Source organism: Didymella exigua (assembly GCF_010094145.1).
Source record: "Didymella exigua CBS 183.55 unplaced genomic scaffold M421scaffold_4, whole genome shotgun sequence".
Lineage (NCBI taxonomy): Eukaryota > Fungi > Ascomycota > Dothideomycetes > Pleosporales > Didymellaceae > Didymella > Didymella exigua.
The window spans coordinates 906,444-920,590 of record NW_022984778.1 but is presented as its reverse complement, the minus strand read 5'-3'; the positions used below and the strand labels follow the sequence as shown (position 1 = coordinate 920,590).

General features: G+C 52.4%; 5 protein-coding genes across 5 annotated transcripts; 2 read left to right on the top strand and 3 right to left on the bottom strand.

Annotated features, from left to right (window-relative positions):
• Positions 1 to 24: 24 nt before the first annotated feature.
• Positions 25 to 3,407, top strand: M421DRAFT_54455 (valyl-tRNA synthetase; the record flags this gene model as incomplete). Its single annotated transcript, XM_033595224.1, has 3 exons — positions 25 to 454; positions 504 to 2,608; positions 2,661 to 3,407. The coding sequence occupies 3 exons, from the start codon at positions 25 to 27 to the stop codon at positions 3,405 to 3,407; spliced, it is 3,282 nt and encodes a 1,093-aa protein (XP_033452604.1).
• A 1,535-nt stretch (positions 3,408 to 4,942) lies between these two features.
• Positions 4,943 to 5,750, top strand: M421DRAFT_290044 (uncharacterized protein). The gene has a single exon (XM_033589017.1). The coding sequence runs from the start codon at positions 5,151 to 5,153 to the stop codon at positions 5,715 to 5,717; it is 567 nt and encodes a 188-aa protein (XP_033452603.1). The 5' UTR covers positions 4,943 to 5,150; the 3' UTR covers positions 5,718 to 5,750.
• On the bottom strand, positions 5,562 to 6,642 carry M421DRAFT_417075 (uncharacterized protein). The gene is made up of 2 exons (XM_033591312.1): positions 6,268 to 6,642; positions 5,562 to 6,115 (listed from the first exon to the last, which is right to left on the bottom strand). Exons 1-2 carry the CDS (start codon positions 6,459 to 6,461, stop codon positions 5,785 to 5,787), a joined length of 525 nt encoding a protein of 174 aa, XP_033452602.1. The 5' UTR covers positions 6,462 to 6,642; the 3' UTR covers positions 5,562 to 5,784.
• Positions 6,643 to 9,651: 3,009 nt separating this feature from the next.
• Positions 9,652 to 11,574, bottom strand: M421DRAFT_289986 (uncharacterized protein). Its single transcript, XM_033589016.1, has 2 exons — positions 11,035 to 11,574; positions 9,652 to 10,925 (listed from the first exon to the last, which is right to left on the bottom strand). The coding sequence occupies exons 1-2, from the start codon at positions 11,165 to 11,167 to the stop codon at positions 9,781 to 9,783; spliced, it is 1,278 nt and encodes a 425-aa protein (XP_033452601.1). The 5' UTR covers positions 11,168 to 11,574; the 3' UTR covers positions 9,652 to 9,780.
• A 908-nt stretch (positions 11,575 to 12,482) lies between these two features.
• On the bottom strand, positions 12,483 to 13,907 carry M421DRAFT_1991 (glycosyltransferase family 34 protein; the record flags this gene model as incomplete). The annotated part of the gene is made up of 3 exons (XM_033588090.1): positions 12,483 to 13,149; positions 13,196 to 13,484; positions 13,535 to 13,907. The coding sequence occupies 3 exons, from the start codon at positions 13,905 to 13,907 to the stop codon at positions 12,483 to 12,485; spliced, it is 1,329 nt and encodes a 442-aa protein (XP_033452600.1).
• Between the last annotated feature and the right edge of the window lie 240 nt (positions 13,908 to 14,147).

Genomic DNA, 14,147 nt, shown 5'->3' with positions numbered 1-14,147 from the left:
ACGCACAACTACACTACCGCCACCATGGCGCTCAATGCTGCCTCACACAATGTCGCCGGCGAGAAGACTGGCCCCGTCACCGCTGCGCCGCCTGCCGTCAGTGACGAGACCAAGAAGGAGCTTCTCGAGGCTGCCAGCACAGACGGCACCGGCCAGTCTGCGCCCGGACGTGAGAACGAGAAGGGCGTAGAGAAGAAGGAGAAGACCGCGAAGGAGCTTGAGAAGGAGCGCAAAAAGGCCGAGAAAGACGCTAAGTTCAAGGCGAAGAAGGCTGCTCAAGGCGCCGCTCCTGCTAAAGAGGGTGGCGCTAAGAAAGAAAAGAAGAAGGGCAAGGAAGAGGAAGTCCTGCCAGAGTACAAGGAAGAGACACCCAAGGGCGAGAAGAAGCGTCTTAGGGGCCTGGAGGATCCGTTCACAAAGGCCTACATTCCCCAAGTCGTTGAGTCAGCATGGTGTAAGTATCGTCTTCACTGGTTGCGATAGTGTATGCTGACTTTGGCCAGACGACTGGTGGGAGAAGGAGGGCTTTTTCAAGCCTGAGCTCCAGGCCGATGGTACTGTCAAGAGCGCCGGCAACTTCGTCATCCCTATTCCTCCTCCCAACGTTACCGGCAAGCTCCACTGTGGGCACGCCCTGGCCACATCGCTGCAGGACGTTCTGATCAGATGGCACCGCATGCGCGGCTTCACCACACTCTACCTGCCTGGATGCGATCACGCAGGTATTGCTACACAGAGTGTTGTCGAGAAGATGCTCTGGAGGCGCGAGCAGAAGACAAGATATGACCTTGGTCGCCCGAAGTTCCTGGAGCGCACACACGAGTGGAAGGAGGAGTACCACACCCATCTCGTACACTGCCTGAAGCGCATGGGAGGGTCGTTTGATTGGACACGCGAGGCCTTCACCATGGACAGCAACCTGTCTGCGGCCGTGACAGACAGTTTCGTCAAGATGCACGAGGACGGTCTCATCTACAGGTCGAATAGGCTTGTCAACTGGTGCACAAAGCTCAACACCGCGCTGTCAGCACTTGAGGTTGACAACAAGGATCTTGCCGGCAGGACGTTGCTCACCGTTCCCGGCTATGAGCGCAAGGTCGAGTTTGGTGTCTTGACTCACTTCAAATACCAGATCGAGGGCAGTGATCAGACCGTCGAGGTCGCTACAACCCGTGTCGAGACTATGCTCGGTGACTCTGGTATCGCCGTCCACCCCAATGATGAGCGCTACAAGGACCTGGTGGGCAAGAAGGCCAAGCACCCCTTCCTCGACCGTCTCCTGCCCATCGTTGCCGATGAATACGTCGACCCCGAGTTCGGTACTGGTGCCGTCAAGCTGACACCGGCACACGACCCCAACGATTTCAACCTCGGAAAGAAGCACAACCTTGAGTTCATCAACATCTTGAACGACGACGGTACGCTCAACGGTAACTGCGGCGACTTTGTAGGCCAGAAACGGTTCGACGCGCGTTACACTGTTGTAGAGGCGCTTGAGAAGGCTGGACTGTTCGTCAAGAAGACCGACAACCCGATGAAGGTCCCCATCTGCTCGAGATCCGGAGACGTCATCGAGCCAATCATGAAGCCTCAGTGGTGGATGAAGATGGCCGAATTGGCCAAGCCTGCCATCGAGGCTGTCGAGAACGGCGACATCAAGATTCGTCCCGAGAGTTCCAAGAAGACCTACATGCACTGGATGAACAACATCCAGGACTGGTGTTTGTCGCGTCAGCTCTGGTGGGGCCACCAGATCCCCGCTTACTACGTCAAGATTGAGGGCGGCAGCGGTGACCGCACCGACAACGAGCTCTGGGTGACTGGTCGCACAGAAGAGGAGGCCAACAAGAAGGCCGCGGAGAAGTTCCAGGGCAAGAAGTTCACACTCGAGCGCGACGAGGACGTTCTTGACACATGGTATTCTTCCGGTCTCTGGCCCTTCAGCACGCTCGGCTGGCCCAATGAAGACTCTGTCGATCTCAAGAACCTCTTCCCCACATCCGTTCTCGAGACTGGTTGGGATATCCTGTTCTTCTGGGTTGCTCGCATGATCATGCTTTCCCTCCGCCTGACAGGGAAGGTTCCCTTTAAAGAAGTCTACTGCCACTCGCTTATCCGTGACTCTGAGGGCAGGAAGATGTCTAAGTCCCTGGGTAACGTCATCGACCCTGTCGACATCATGGATGGTATCACCCTCGACAAGCTGCACGAGCAGCTGAAGGTTGGTAACTTGGATCCTAAGGAGCTCAAGACCGCCGAGAAGTACCAGAAGACTTCGTTTCCTCAGGGAATTCCCGAGTGCGGCGCCGATGCTCTGCGCATGGCCCTTGTCGGCTACACAACGGGTGGTGGTGATATTTCCTTCGATGTCTCCGTCATCCACGGTTACAGGAGGTTTTGTAACAAGATCTACCAGGCCACCAAGTATGTCCTTGGTCGTCTTGGTGACTTCCAGCCTCGTGCACGGATCGAGAAGGGCGGCAACGAGTCGCTTCCCGAGCGCTGGATCTTACACAAGCTCACCACCTCCTCGAAAAAGATTAACGCACATCTCGAGGCTCGCGAGTTCTCGCTTTCCACACAGGTTGCCTACAGGTACTTCTACGAGGTAAGATCATTATGCGTTGAACATGCAGGATCAACATGCTAAAGAAAGTCAGTTCCTGTGCGACACTTACATCGAGAACAGCAAGGCTATCTTCGACAATGGTACCGAGGCGGAGAAGGAGAGCGCCAAACAGACTCTTTACACAGCCATCGAGGGCGGTCTGACCATGATTCACCCCTTCATGCCCTTCTTGACAGAAGAGCTATGGCAGCGTCTGCCCCGCAGGCAAGATGACAAGACACCATCGATCACCGTCGCCTCGTTCCCGCAATACAATGAGTCCTTCAAAGATGAGGCTGCCGAGGCCGAATACGAGCTTCTCGTCGATGTCTCGGGTGCTCTGCGCTCCCTCACCGCCGAGTACGGCTTCAAGGACAACGGCAAGACATTCATCCAGCCTCTCGACGACGCCACACACAAGTCGCTCCAGGCCTCCACATCGCTGCCCTCCATCCGCTCGCTTGCTGGCAAGACCGTCTCCGAGATCACTATTCTCTCTCCCTCCGATGCTACGCCTTCCGGCTGCGCCGTTTACACCATCGGTAGTTCCGCAACCGCATTCTTGGACGTCAAGGGCCGCATTGAGGTCGACAAGGAGATCACCAAGGCACAGGACAGGCTCAAGAAGGCGAATGAGACAATTGAGAAGCAGAAGAAGATCATGGATGCTGACTGGGAGGAGAAGGTCTCTGATGTTGTCAAGGAGCAGGAGAAGGAGAAGCTTAGGGCAGCGGAGATCGAGGGTAATAACTGGCAGGCTAGCATTGAGCAGTTTGAGAAGCTCAAGTTTTCTGATTAAGAAGCTAGAGATACGAGATACAGAAATGATATACTAGAATATCGTTTGCAGAAGCAGCTTACCTTTTCAAGGTTCACGTCCATCTGGGCTGTCTACACTATTTGTTTACATGCTACCCGCCTCGAGTTTCTCATTCTAAAAGATACTCTGCCATCCTCAACCTCACTTGCGGCGCACGTCAAAGAGACAGTTGTAGTTCTGACCACCCTTTCCTGCTGCTTGTGTACACGAAGCAAACACACTGTAGGCAACTGCGCACCAGATCTATCACTACTCCTCAACCATTTCCTTAGTTATCTGCTCAAGCCCCGCAATGCCGTCGACTACCTAGAGATCTCTGATTATTTCCTCTTAACTAACTAACAATAAAGGAAGCTCCTGTGTTTAAGGCGCTTCCTATCTTCTATTCTATGCTCTGCAAGTAGCTCTGTTCCTTACTAAAATCCGGTTACTTAGACTTCCCCACCTCTCCTATAAATAACGCTTTGCATCATCAATACTTTCTGGAAAACGACCCCTTGAGCTCTTTCAAATGAGTTTCAACCACGTTCGAGAGAGATTTGACAAATCCTTGTAAACGGGCGATTCTTTGAATCGCAGAGTCGGCTGACGCGTTACTGCTGACCTCCCCAGCATTTGGAATGCTTCCAAGCCGGTGGTATTGGAGACATGGCTGCAGCAGCATAATTTCGGCATCGTCCAATGGGCGTTGAGGTAATCAGGTCGTGATCATGTCGATCTGCTCACATTCCAAGTCGAAGTGCGCAACAAGGGCTAGCAGGAATATCGTTGTGGTGATGCGCACGAGTACAGGTGCTCCTTTTCCTACAAGAGAGATTCCCTTTGCCAATTGCCGTAGGCTATCACGCGAGCCTTATCCTTGGCATGGACACCCTGGACGTTGCCTTAAATCATCGCGGCTGGGGTGTAGAAAGGTTCAAACTTCAGGGGGAAGATCTCAGAGCTTTGATCCAACAGTCGGCTTAATAAGTGCCGTAGCAAAGCACCAATTAAATGTAATTGTAGAGAAGTAGTTGTGTGCTATATGTTAGCATTGACATAGGTCGTCAATAACGTGGCGTGCGTCAAGGTCCGCGTTGATATCAAGGCGATGTACAGCGTAGTTATTCCTGCGAGTAGGTGCGACACCTATAGCTTCACCGTCATCAATGCCGTCAAATTGTTCAGCAGGGCGGGTGACTTGGGGTAGTAGTACGGGGTCGAGGTCGTGGGCAATGAGCGACGGCTGGCTTAACAGCAGGGCGGTCAGTGAGTGGGAGCAGGCTGAGGATAGTAGTGGAAGTTTTATTAGCCACATCACCAAATACTCATGTAGTCTCGAGCAGGCAACAAGCGCCTTCGGAACCTTTACAGTCTACTTGGCCCGATGAATAAAGAATGCGAAGGTAACCCCAGCCAAATGAGTGCAGATCGTGCTATCCGCGGAAGCAGTCACTAGGCAACAGCCGATTCAAAATGCATGAATGTGGAAGGCCCAGGAACTAGAGCCAGCTTAAGGGTAAGCTATCTATCATCTCCAACTAAACACAAGACCTACAGGCTTCCGCTTGCTTATTCTGGAAACTTTGATAAGATGGACGAAAACGAGACGTACTACTACGACTTTCATATCCTGCATTGCTGACTTGTGCTGAAGCACCCAGAGCAATCGGCACAGATCCCCTCTTCTTCGCCTTCCGGCAGAGATACGAAACCAGTTTTACATCTATACCTTCACCGGTCATGAGATCAGCGTGTGCATTACAAACCTCGGACGCAGCATCCTGTACTTTCACAATTGACCACTGCACGGTAAAGCTGCCCGGAGCTCAGGCCCTTTTTGTTCTCGTTATTCCACTGCTTGCCGTCAACTATCACGAGACCGCGCAACTCAAAACACTGTTCTACACACAGAACGCTTTCCGAGGCAACGGGCATGATCTGAGGTTACTCAACATACGTAGGAATACCTTGAGACGTACCAAAGAGCACGTCCGGACGCTGCATCCTTACACTCTGTGGGATGATCGGGTACCTATGGACATGAACTCACACTTCTCCTCTACGCTCAACAATCCGGCACGCCTGCCTGGGCACAAAGAGCTTGTCATTATCGGGCCGAAAAGATTACATGGCCACTCGCTGGAGTTTGTCCTGAGAACTATTGAGACAGCATTCATGATTGCAAGAAGTCGGAACCACAAGGTTGAGATTGTACTAGGACTGTTGCCAACAAGCTTGATCAACCCTTCGGACGACTGCGAGAATGACGACGAATCACCCCTTCTACATTCGGCGAGCTCTCACTGAGGGCACTAGACATAGGCCGGGATTGGCTCTCAAGATGGAGTGAAATAATAGTCTCCATTGCTTCTCCTTATTTCGCACACTTCTGAGACTTAGCAGCGGCCAGGTTCTTCTGGTTCTGTTTGGTGCCGCCCTGAACTTCCGTGACCAGCATTTGTAGTGTGCATGCGCTCTCAGCTGTCCCGTTGAGTGACTTGACCTGGCTTATCTCAAGGACTTGTGCACTGGCAACGGTGGCTAGGCCATCGGAAGCGGGGCTTTTGATCTGCGCGGCAAGCTTTTGGTTGTTCTCGCGGATTGTAACACCCTGTAGCTGGATATCCAAGACTGATTTCTTCATCGCTTGGAATTGTCTTGCCTGCACAGAGCCCCCTTGAACCATGCTTTGAAGTGATTGAACACTGTGATGAATTGCGTCAGCGATTTATCAACTTTCAATGTTTGGTGTGGAGCATGAATCATTCACAACGCCTGTGTGATATACCACTGTTCCCCTGAGAAGCGGCACAGGATGATATCGCGAATTGTAGATGAATAGCTGAGGCTTGCTTACCCTTTGAGTTCCTGAGCCTGGATATCGAGGTTCTGCTGAATACCTTTCTCAAGTTTGGTCTGGACCTGACTGCAGTCGCCTGCAGCGGTACCATTGGTAGCCGCGGTACCATTGGTAGCCGCGGGTGCAGATACCTGGGCGGCCGGAGCGGCCACAACAGCAGCAACCAGACACAGAATGGTGAAGCTCTTCATTTTTGCGAATGTGTTTAGATAGTGATTAAAAGCCTGGAAGCTAAATGAACCAGATCGGATAGATAAATAGATAGACAGATAGAAGAATAGAAATAAACAAAGCCCAGCCCAGCCGAGTGGAGATAAGTTGAGTGAGAGAAGTGAGTAGAAATGAGACGTGTTGATGTGGAGAAAATGACAGACCTTTATCGGAATACTTATACTGAAAATGCTCCTTCGGTGTGTTTCGACCTCCAAGATGAAGTAGATCCACCTTTCGGGTACAGCAGATGAAACTCCCGGGTGCAACAGACTAGACTTTCGGTTGTGACATATCGAGGCCCTTGGCTGTCAAGCCGTCAAGTCACTGGGTGCAATCGATCAAACTTCCGGCTGTGCCAAATGACGGTCCGAGGTGCGGCAAATCAAGCCGTCCGGTACAACACATCCAACTGTAAGCTATCAAATTCCTAGGCGAAGTTTCGGATCCATATTGAAGTGATGGATGCCAGGCTTCACTCGGCGTGATGCTTGTTCAATGCTTAGTGAGCTTAAATTCAATAGTGCCTTACATGCTCGCGCGCGTGTACCCAAACATGATTGGCATGAAGTGGGCCCATAAAGCTACGATGCGTAGAAACGAGAAGCTAGTAATGGTTCCCTTCTGTTTTGGGCGTGCACGGCAAGATCGCCAGGTGACAGCGGTGTAGTTGCATAAGACTAACGGTCCGAGTTTCATGTTTTCGGACCGAACGGTCTACCCAGCCTAGTGGTGACGGTACTTCTAGAATAAGAGTGTAAAGTTAAAATCTCCGTGTTGCGTTTGAGATTGCTGAGACCCGCATGAGCGACTTGACTGGTTGATGTCCAAGTATTTGGAGTCGAGCCGACTCGAGCGAGCGATTTCTCGACCCCAATTACACGAGAAGGGACACGCCGGGTCTCCTGCGCCCATATTCTTGTTTGAGCCTTCACTGTAGCCAACTTTGTGATGTTCAAAACTCATGAGATGTCTTGAAGTGCGTTAAGACTGTCCGTCGCTACCACTTTGGTATGTCGAATTGTCTAAGTGATCCAAATCCAAATATCTGGTATGATATATAACCTCACAGCGAAGAGTATGCAAGAGGTATTTAATCATGCAAACAATCATATACACGCTAGTTAGAAGTTTGAGAAAACGTCTTGTGCATTATGGTTCTCAGAGTGAAGTGGGCCGGGATGAGAAGGGACACAGTGCTGTCAGTGCACACCCAGTAAATCCGCCAAGCGCTGTTCCGACATCAAACGTCAGGAAGAGGCTTCTGATGTTACCGAAAAGGCGGCCGGAGGTTCCGCTGGGCGTGGTGTTACCGATCTCGATCCTTTGTGGAAACGCAGAGAGAGAGGTGTGATGGAAGTTCCGAGGTGTGGCGGAAGCTCCGCGGGGTGCTCATTGGACGGTGATAAGCTGGCTCCTTGAAACCTAGTGTAATTACGGCAGATTCCTTTGTAGCCTCTAGAAGGTTTCTTGGGCTGCGAGACACCTGCAGATAACCACCGACTACCTCACACATTTGCAAAGCCTTTGACCAGCGTCCGACTTTTTCTGAGAGACGGCGAACATCTATAGCTTTGACGGAACAACCCTGTAATGAAGATGAGTTTGCGAAGTTATCTGGCATCAGGAGATCAGCCGTGAAGTGCGGCAAAAAATCACCAGAAATATACAACAGCAGGAATTTGCTGGTGGTTGACCACTTCACTAATTCGCCAGAACGCTGCTCAAATAGGACTGAGCGAACAAAATTCCCTGTTGCCTCCTAGCCACTCATCAAATATGCCCTCAAGATTGATGTGTATGGTCAAATCCTATTGGCGCTTGTCAACGACATTATAAATCTCAGCAGGCTTTGTGCGGGCTAGCTGTGTTGAGTGTATTCCATTCTCACTCTGTGAGACCGTTGGAGATACAAATACCCCGCTGCGCTTGCGGGAAAAAGAAGGGGCTAGATCTATGATGGACATGCGACATCAGCATTAGCAAAGCTGCGCTTCTAGGAGATGCACGTCGACTACGACAGATTTTGACGAGTCTGATTGGCAATAGTATCAAATTGACGCCAGCGGGCACCATGCACCTCTCCGTCAGAGCTATACAGAGGGAACATAGCGACACATCCACCATAAAATTCGCGGTACAGGACAGTGGAATTGGTACCGCTGAGGAGAGTAGAGATCTACTCTTCAAACCTTTCAGCCAAGCGGATAGTTCTACAACCAGGATATATGGAGGCACATGACTGGGGCTTTCCATCTGCCAGGAGCTTATCGGATCGATGGGCGGAGTCATGACTCTTCAGTCTACTGCCAGCAGGAGGTACCGGAGCTTATTGTTGCGGGTCTGACCAACTAGACAGGAGCCAGTACAGACGTAGCCCCCCAGACGTACTGATTCACGAGCGTCCAGCTCCAAGCTATTGGTCCTCATTGTGGACGATAATGCCATTAACCGCAAGATCAACACCCAACACCTCCTGAGGTCTGGCCATAAATTAGCCATTACCTCTAAAGGGTAAGAAGCATTGGCATATCTCTGCAGAAGTTCAGGCCAGCCGTAGCCAGACATGATGTTCATGGATTGCATGATGCCAGTCATCGACGGTTATGAAGCTACTCGCAGGATACGCAATGATATGGGCATGTTCAATGAACGAACAAGCAGAATAAGTATTATTGCACTTACTGCAAATGTATTGCAGACTGATAGAGACAAGTGCTGGGAGGTTGGCATGGATCATTACATCAGCAGGCCTTTCTCTCAAACAGCATTGAGAACTACGGTGATGAAGTGGACCTCCTGAGAAAATCATTGAGCAGTGAAGCCATAATTAGAATGACTGTGGACAAAAGGAGAACGCGTTTGGGATTCTGCGTACAAGCATGCTACTGTGGCGACACTACCACCGAATGGGGTTTTCAAAGACTTGGGCGCCGAAGAGCGGTTGTATATGAAAGTTACACGGCTGAAAGGAGCATATGACTCTAACATCGTTGTTTTGTAGCTGGTGGCTAGACAAAGCCCACTCACAGTGTCACTCATTAAGTCCAAACACCGTCTATCCGGCTAGCGCCCTGACCAAATGCTCGAAATCAACCGGGAACGCCAGTCCAGCGCCGATAGAGATATGAAGCAATGTACGCTAAAAGTCAGGAAAGTGGACGCCGTAAATGGGTGCCGAAAGCAAACAAAGACAAGTACCACCCATGCGTGCTTACTCCGGAGATCATGCAAATCAAGCACTTGCTTCGTGTTCGTGACGTTTGTGTCTCGTCGACCGTGACGGTGGCAAAGTTTTGTTCAGACGCGAACGACAGCACCGCCAGTCCAGCGGAGTCTGCGGAGTCCCAAGCCAGTACCGCGAACGGCCTCCTTACCGCAGCTTCCCGCTTCAGAACCAACAGCGCCCATCTGGCCCATGGCTTCGGCGTAGCCAGCCTCGTTGCCGACAACGTAGCCTGCAGAGAAGCTGAGAGCGCTTACTAGGACGACAACGCCGGCGCTGACGACCCATGTGAAGAGTGTAGGGCTGATCTCCTCAACCACAGCGCTCTGCTTGCGTGCCTTCTTCGCTGCATGTCGGTCTCTGCTACTGCTTCGTACGCTTGCGACAGCTGGACTGGCTTTGCGTTTGGACTTGTCCGAGGGACTGCTGCTCGTGGCGCGGGAAGACGAGCCGTTGCTCACTTCCTCGGTGATCTCGCCCAATGCCACTGACTCGGGTACCATGCGAAGAGACGAGGGGTCGACACGACTAGATGTTGCGGCCGGTGAGGCACGAGGTTGACCGGGTTTGGGAAGCCCTCTGACTGCAGCAGCGGCAGAGAGAAGTGTGGAGAGGCTGGCTCGAAGCGCCTCATCATGGTCGGCTTGGTGATTGGGCGATATGACATTGTAGGGCGTGTGTTGCGGGTAGGAGTGCTGTCGTTGAGAGCCCAGCCTCGCGGATGGTCTCCGTGGTGTGTAGATGGTTCCTGATTGTGAGCGTACAACTTGTTCAGCACTTGGATGCGAGAATGCGTTCGGTCGAGGTTGGAACTGTCGTGAGGTCGGTCTTGGGGTCGATCTTGGATAGTTGACGGCTGTCGCGTTTTCGTCATCGTCTTCCTCTTCTTCTCGTTCGGACATGGTGTCAGAAGAAGCAACCGAGTAAGGCCCGCGAGGGACTTCATGCCTCAAAGGCGAAAGTCCAATATGCTCGTTGGAGGACGTCATGACCCTGTCCGACTCGCTCTCGCTCTCATCGTACTCCTCTTGGCTACTGTTCCCTCCGCCAGCGCTCGCCACACGATGACCAGTGCCGATCTGAAATCCACCTCGTGCACGCCTATGTCTTCTATGTAGGTTCGAGTCATGCTGGACTGTAAGGCCCGTCGTAATGATTTCGTCGGCAGCGGAGGATAGTGAGGATGAGGACGGCCTGGAGCTGATGTCTATCCAGGATTCTGAGGATCATTTGTCAGCTTGAGAACAGCTAGAGACTGCTGAGCAGCACAAAAGATGCTTGGCATGGAGCACGACGAACGGGACCATTACACAAAGGATGTAACGCACCTTCTGAATGCTGTCTAGAGGGTAACGATCGCGAGTAGGAGGGAGCCATGGCCGGACTGCGTGGGCATGCCTCTTCAGAACGTGCGGTCTGTCGAGCAGGTCGTGGCGGGTGATGATCGTGCATTATACCCATACGAAATGGTCCGATGCCCAACTACGAACAACAAGACTTGCGAGATCGGTACTCTAAGCTGCCTTACTGTTCTGCACCTTACGCAGGGCTCGTGGTGGAGAGATATGCGCACAGGTGGATCTGCCCAAGACCAGTTCCGATCTCGGTTCTTCGTCTCCAGGCGCGTTGTCTGCGAGGGTGGACTCGAAGGATAGGCGTGTCGCGGAAAGATAGCGAACTGCTAGCACGCCAAAACAACACACGACCCAGCGCCGTTTGCCTCAGTATGCGCGTGGCTGCCGCTGCACTGGAGGTACGAAGTACCAGGTCAAGACCACGGTCTGACGCTATGCCACAAGCTGGCCTGACGATCCGGAACGCGGTGACGTTTTAGGGCGGGGTTAGTGGGGCACCGGGGTTTTGACAGATCAGGGCTGAAGGAGGAAGGACAACAAGAAGAGGGAGGGATGAAGGTTGAAGTGGAAGTTCGAGGCAAATATTATGGCATCCGTTCCTGATCCCGTGTGCTGGCCAGCCTCTTTCGCAGGGTCACGTAGACAAATAGCGGTGGATGTTCTCATGAACGAATCACGTTACACTCCCGCACACCTTCTGCTTGAAGCCTAGCCGTTCCTGGCGCCTCACCTGGCCTGGGTACAAGACAGCTGCGCAACGTCCAATCTTCTGCCTTGCATGAGATGGTCTTGAGATAATGCTGCGCACCCTTCGCGCTCCTCACTACTGTAGCTTTGGGGACAAACTACCCACCCCAGCATCGTGTGCGCCCTTATGGTGTGTGCCTGCGTAATGCGCTCAGTACGTCATCGCAGTGTGCATGAAGGTTGGGTGTTGGGCTGGCATGTATCTCGATATATTGATAGCTGTTTCATCGTGGCGCAGCCCTCCATCCTCGGACTGTATTGATCGCCAAACCTATCCTCAACGCACGAAGCGATCCACAAAACGAAGTAAACGCCACTATTATGCGCATATGGTTGCGACTCATCGACAAATGCCCTCAACTGATAGCATACAACAGAGATCGAACGTAAGATCAGCAGTCCTCGTCCAAGACGAGATACGGTGGATAGACACAGCTCTAATGCCAGTACAATTTCGTAGGCGTTCGTAAGAGTAAAGGTGTGAGGATGGAAGTGAAGAGAATCCAGATAAGAATAGTAGGCTCAGCTGGATTGCAGCGAGTCCGACATATGGTACAAGGTGAGGCGACTGGCGTATGAAAAGGGTGCAGGGAGGTTTGGGAGGTTCCCGGCGCGGTGAGCTGATCGGATTGAGAGCAGACATGGGTGGAATGATCCTGGTGACATATCGGCGCCTAGTTCTTCTTCTTCTCTTCTTTCTTCGCTGGCTTCTTGAAGAGGTCGCTGATGCCATCCTTGAACTTTTCCCAGGGGTTTCGGTTCAAACGATTGCTGAGCTGGCGATAGTTGTACATCTCAGCCCAACAATCGCGGCCCCATTCGCAGCCAGCCATGTTGACCAAGAAGTCGCGACTCTTCTCCTGGTAGTGAAAGTTGACGTCGTCGCCGCCATCGCCGCATGCGCCGGGCGGGAAGCTGTTGATCTTGCGTTGCTGGAGGAAAGCGACATGCGGTCGGATCCATGGCTGATTCTGGTACATGTACTCAAAGGCGTCTTGTTCCTTGTGCTCCCACTCCATGTGTTTCTGCTCGTAGCCGACGGGATCCCACCATATGTCCAGTAGTCGATCTGTCCAGACACTCCTGCGCAGCATGAAAGAGCCTAGGTTGAAGCCACCGCAGTCCTGGGGCACCAGCATGTTGATCGACTCCACACGACCGTCACCGACAGGCGATCGGGTCTCAGCGTCCAGGTATTCGTCGGTCAGGGGATGGGAGATGTTGAGAGGGTTGTATACGTTGATATCGCGGTACGTGACATCTTGTAGGTTTTTGAAGATGTGGTTCTGGAGGGAGTAGGACGGTTCCATGATGAAGGTGTTGGTGTCGAGCCACCAGAACCTGTTTTGATCAGCTTTGTAGCTGCAGAAGGTGTGGTCGAACATACCATTCAGCTTGAGGGTACTTTCGCATAGCGTTGCGAATGGTGTCCACCTTCTCCCAGCTCTCTCTCCATTCGTGAGCGTAGCGCTTCTTCGTGCTCATATCCACAATCTCAAGATCGTAGCCCCACTTCTTGGTGTACTTCTTCTTGTTCTTAACACTGTCGCGCTCGATTGCCCATTCGCGAGGGCCCTTCCACTCCATGACGCCTCCGCCTTGATTCGCAGCGAGGATGATAACGTATTTGTTGCCGCCGCCAAAGAGTGCAGATCGTCTGTACATTCGATGCAGAGCTGCTCTCGTTAGCCATGGACCTTCCTCCATAAGGGTCTGTTGTACTTACGCGTCGCATAAAACATAATGATGCTAAAGATGATGAGCAGCACTACACCGAGCGACCTTCTCAAGCGCCAAAGATTCCAGCCAACGCGGTTCAACATCTGTGTGAACTTGTTGCCCTGAGACCGTCCGCGACCAAGCTTCTCCTTGTCGCCGTAGCTGATGGGCAGGCTTGTGGATATCTTGCGGAAGTGCTTCGAGAAGAATCCCTGATTTCTGGGGGTGAAGCCTGGGTACCCCTTCACTTCAGCACTCCTCGCCTGAGCAGAAGCCCAAGTAACGTTATGTGATGAGCCATTCGCCCCGCCCGAATCGTAGGGGGTGTTCAAGCCAGGACTTGACCAGCCTCCAGGTCTGGGTGAAGGTGATCTTGACATGTCGACAGCTGGCGTGCCGGGGATTGTGGGCAGGGCGTCCCCGAACGAGCCGCCCGAGATACCGCTTGTCGTCCCTAACCTGTTGGGCAGGCCCAAATTAAGATCTGGTGGTTGTGTTTTAGCAGCGGAGGAGCGCCGTCGGCGTTGGCCAGCGTTACTGGAGAAGGAGGATTGAGAAGCCAGCGTGAGTGTTTCGGGATTGTAGAGTGCGCGGAATGCAGCAGGGTCCGATCGCGCGTG

What these genes read in the sequence shown, in the direction of transcription:
- M421DRAFT_290044 (XM_033589017.1), top strand. Translation starts at nt 5,151, where the DNA reads ATGAGATCAGCGTGTGCATTACAAACCTCGGACGCAGCATCCTGTACT.
- M421DRAFT_417075 (XM_033591312.1), bottom strand. Translation starts at nt 6,461, where the DNA reads ATGAAGAGCTTCACCATTCTGTGTCTGGTTGCTGCTGTTGTGGCCGCT. An exon ending in CAGGCTCAGGAACTCAAAGG is followed by an intron (nt 6,116 to 6,267) that starts GTAAGCAAGCCT and finishes AATTCATCACAG; the next exon opens with TGTTCAATCACTTCAAAGCA.
- M421DRAFT_289986 (XM_033589016.1), bottom strand. Translation starts at nt 11,167, where the DNA reads ATGGGTATAATGCACGATCATCACCCGCCACGACCTGCTCGACAGACC. An exon ending in CTCTAGACAGCATTCAGAAG is followed by an intron (nt 10,926 to 11,034) that starts GTGCGTTACATC and finishes AATGATCCTCAG; the next exon opens with AATCCTGGATAGACATCAGC.